At 68.3% G+C, this 4,129-nt stretch overlaps 1 protein-coding gene across 1 annotated transcript in view; it reads left to right on the top strand.

The window, feature by feature from the left end:
- The first annotated feature begins 135 nt into the window (after positions 1-135).
- LOC112962245 (MAP/microtubule affinity-regulating kinase 4-like) overlaps positions 136-4,129 on the top strand; it is an 8,453-nt gene continuing 4,459 nt past the window's right edge. Inside the window, exons 1-9 of the mRNA XM_026058234.1 lie at positions 136-186; positions 293-358; positions 513-583; positions 1,287-1,343; positions 1,570-1,806; positions 2,309-2,428; positions 2,913-3,012; positions 3,152-3,261; positions 3,366-3,522. Of these exons, the coding sequence (XP_025914019.1) occupies positions 159-186; positions 293-358; positions 513-583; positions 1,287-1,343; positions 1,570-1,806; positions 2,309-2,428; positions 2,913-3,012; positions 3,152-3,261; positions 3,366-3,522 (946 nt within the window). The 5' untranslated portion in view covers positions 136-158. The remainder of the gene's footprint in view (positions 187-292; positions 359-512; positions 584-1,286; positions 1,344-1,569; positions 1,807-2,308; positions 2,429-2,912; positions 3,013-3,151; positions 3,262-3,365; positions 3,523-4,129) is intronic.

The following is a 4,129-nucleotide window of genomic DNA, read 5'->3' as shown; positions in this document are numbered from 1 at the left end:
GGCACGGGGGTCACCAGGGAGGGGGCATCTCCCTGGCCATGGGGGGCACCGAGGGGGGGGGGGTCCTTGGACCCGTCCCCCCCTCCCCGGCGCCCGCCGTGCCCCCCTCGCCCCCATCCCGACGCCTTTTCCCGCAGCTCTTCCGGGAAGTTCGGATCATGAAGGGGCTGAACCACCCCAACATCGGTGAGTGGCGGGGGGGCACCTGGCTGCCACCCTGCGCGGTGACGGGGGGGGGGGCCACGTTTGGGGACGCCGGGGCGCCCCCGCCGATGCCATCGTGTCCCCGCAGTGAAACTCTTTGAGGTCATCGAGACGGAGAAGACGCTCTACCTGGTGATGGAGTACGCCAGCGCCGGTGAGTCCCGCGCCGGGGCGCCCTGGCACCCTTGGGTGCCCCCCACCGTGTCGTGTCCCCGGTGTCCCCACGGTGCCCCCGGCGGGGTTTGGGGGGCACTGTGCCGGGGGTGGGGGGGGTGCCCGGGCGCAGGCACCCATGGGCGTCTCCGCAGGAGAAGTCTTCGACTACCTGGTGTCCCACGGGAGGATGAAGGAGAAGGAGGCGCGGGCCAAGTTCAGACAGGTCGGCGGGCGTGGGGAGGGTGGCACGGGGCTGGGGACATCGCGGGGGACAAGGGTCTGTCCTGGCGTGGGGCTGGGGACGTCATGGGAGACATGGTACCACACTGATGTCGGGCTGGGGACATCGCAGGGGACATGGGTCCATCCTGGCATGGAGCTGGGGACATCGTGGGGGACAAGGGTCTGTCCTGGCTTGGGGCTGGGGACGTCACAGGGGACATGGTACCACCCTGGCATGGGGCTGGGGACATCATGAGGGCCTGGTATGGGACGAAGGGGGATGGCACTGTCCTGGAATGGGGCTGGGGACATCGCAGGGGACATGGCACCACCTTGGCGTGGGGCCAGGGACACTGGGGGGGGGCAGGCATGGGACAGGGCACATGGCACTGCCCTGGCATGGGGCTGGGGATACTGGGGTGACCTGGCACCGGGGGACACCCACGGGGGCTGTGCCGGGACACTGTTACGCTGGGGGCAGGGTGGCTGTGGAGGACATGTGCTGGGGACACGTGGGCAGGATCAATCCCCCCGGGGCGCCCGGCTGCGGCATCGATCGGGGCCGGCAAAAGGCCAGGCTGGGCAAGGAGGGTCCCAGCGGGCACCTGGGGGTCTGGGGGGGGGGACGCAGGGGGGCACAACGGGCACCGGGGGAGCTGGCAGGCCACCGGGGGCCACCAGGCTCATGCCTGCTCTGTCCCCAGATTGTCTCAGCCGTGCACTACTGCCACCAGAAGAACATCGTCCACCGGGACCTGAAGGTGAGACCCGGTGCCCTCCCCGGTGTCCCCATGCCCTCTGCGGTGCCCTTCCTGGTGTCCCCATGCCCGGTGCTCCTTGGGGTGCCCTTCCCGGTGTCCCTCTGCCCTCTGTGGTGCCCGATATGTCACCGTTCCTGGTGTCCCCATGCCCGGTGTCTAGTTCGGTGCCCTTCCCGGTGTCCCCCTGCCACTCCGCGGTGCCCGACGGGGTGCCCGGTGCCCGCAGGCGGAGAACCTGCTGCTGGACGCCGACGCCAACATCAAGATCGCCGACTTCGGCTTCAGCAACGAGTTCACGTTCGGGAACAAGCTGGACACGTTCTGCGGGTCGCCGCCCTACGCCGCGCCCGAGCTCTTCCAGGGCAAGAAGTACGACGGCCCTGAGGTCGACATCTGGAGCCTGGGCGTCATCCTCTACACCCTGGTCAGCGGCTCGCTGCCCTTTGACGGGCACAACCTCAAGGTGGGCACCTTGGGTGTCATCCTGGACACGCTCGTCAGTGTCTCCCTGACCTTGGTTGGGCAGAACCTCAAGGTGGGCACCCTGGGTTTCATCCTGGGCACCCTCGTGGGCTGGTTGCTCCCCTTGGTTGGGCACAACCTCAAGGTGGGCACCCTGGGCGTCATCCTGGACACGCTGGTCGGTGTCTCCCTGCCCTTGGTTGGGCACAAGCTCAGGGTGGGCACCTTGGGCATCATCCTGGACACCCTGGTCGGTGTCTCCCTGCCCTTCGATGGGCACAGCCATGGGGGGCACAGGGTGTCTGAGGGGACCCAAGGGGGCCCTAGGAGGCAAATTTGGGAGCAGGAGGTTCCCCAGGCAAACAAGGGGGCTCCCCACGCCCGGGGACATTGCCTGACCTGTCCCCATGCCCGGGGGTTATTGCTTGTCCTCTGGTGGCAGCACCCATCCTGTCCCCATCCCTGTGTGCCCGTTCCCACGCCCTGACCTGTGCCGCCCGCAGGAGCTGCGGGAGCGGGTGCTGCGGGGCAAGTACCGGGTGCCCTTCTACATGTCGACCGACTGCGAGAACATCCTGCGCCGCTTCCTGGTGCTGAACCCGGCCAAGCGCTGCACCCTCGAGGTGAGGCCGCGGGCGCGGGGGCTTTTATGGGTGCGGGGTGGCCCTGGCGGGGGGCATGGGTGGGCACGGGCTGGGTGCAGCCACCCACCGCCTGCCTTCAGCAGCTGGAGGAGCAGCTAATGACATCCGTGCCACCCCTAACGGTGCCCATGCCACCTCTCATGATGTCCATGCCACCCCTAACGGTGCCAGCACACCCCTAATGATGTCCGCGCCACCTTTAATGACATCCATGCCCCCCTAACGATGCTGGTGCCACCCCGATGACATCCGTGCCACCCCTAATGCCAACCCTAAYGATGCCCACGCACCCCGACGACGCTCGTGCCACCCTTAATGACATCCAAGCCGCCGCTAACGATGCCTGTGCCACCCCTAATGACATCCAAGCCGCCCCTAACGGTGCTCGTGYCCCCCTAATGACGTCCGTGCCACCCCCAACGATGCCCGCGCCGCCCTAACGACGCCCCCCGCTCCACCGCAGCAAATCATGAAGGACAAGTGGATCAACATCGGCTACGAGGGCGACGAGCTGAAGCCCTACAAGGAGCCCGAGGAGGATTTCGGGGACGCCAAGCGCATCGGTGAGGGCACGGGGCCACCCGGGCACCCAAGGGTGGGTCTCCTAGACCAGGGCAGGGCGCTGGGGACTGTCCCAGCATCTGGTGGGTGGCCCGGCTGGGACTTGGGTGCCCCCTCAGCCGGGCACCCGTGTCCCCGCAGAGGTGATGGTGGGCATGGGCTACACCCGGGAGGAGATCAAGGAGTCCCTGAGCAACCAGAAGTACAACGAGGTGACGGCCACCTACCTCCTGCTGGGCAGGAAGAACGAGGTGAGATGGGTGCTGGGTGCTGGTGGGTGCCGGCTGGCACCGCCGGGTGTTCGGGGCGCCTGGCCGCGGCGGGGCACCCGGTGATGGGCGCGTGGGGCTCGCAGGTGGAGGCGGGCGAGTCGCGCACGGGCAGCACCCTCTCCCTGGCCCGGGTGCGGGCACCCAGCGAGGTGGCCAACGGCACGAGCAAGGCGGCGGCGCACGGCAAGGGCCAGCGCGGGGCCGGCACCTACCACCGGCAGCGGCGGCACAGCGACTTCTGTGAGTGTCCCACCGCCGCGGGTGCCCTGTGGGTGCAGGGTGGGGTGGGCACCCAATCCCATGTCCATGGGGTGCAGGTCATGGTGGGCACCCAGGCCCATGACCCATTGGGTGCAGGGTGGGCACCTAGTAGCATGTCCATGGGGTGCAGGGCAAGGTGGGCATCCACTCCCATGCCTGTGGGGTGCAGGGTGGGCACCCAGTGCCGTGTCCATGGGGTGCAGATCAGGGTGGGCACCCAGTCCCGTGTCCCGTGGGGTGCAGGGTGGGCAACCAGTGCCATGTCCATGGGGCTCAGGGCGAGGTGGGCACCCAGTCCCGTGCCCATGGGGTGCAGGGTGGGCACCCAGTCCCATGTCCTGTGGGGTGCAGGGTGGGCACCCAGTCCCATGACCTATTGGGTGCAGGGTGGGCTCCCAGTAGCATGTCCACTGGACACAGGGCGAGGTGGACACCCAGTCCCATGTCCCGTGGGGTGCAGGGTGGGCACCCAGTAGCATGTCCATGGGGCACAGGGCAAGGTGGGCATCCACTCCCATGCCTGTGGGGTGCAGGGTGGGCACCCAGTGCCGTGTCCATGGGGTGCAGGTCAGGGTGGGCACCCAGT

The sequence above is a fragment of the Apteryx rowi genome, unplaced genomic scaffold, assembly GCF_003343035.1.
Source record: "Apteryx rowi isolate R43461 unplaced genomic scaffold, aptRow1 scaffold_1444, whole genome shotgun sequence".
NCBI classification, from domain to species: Eukaryota; Metazoa; Chordata; class Aves; order Apterygiformes; family Apterygidae; genus Apteryx; species Apteryx rowi.
Note: the sequence above shows the minus strand (reverse complement) of the source record. Positions and strands in the feature narration are given on the sequence as shown.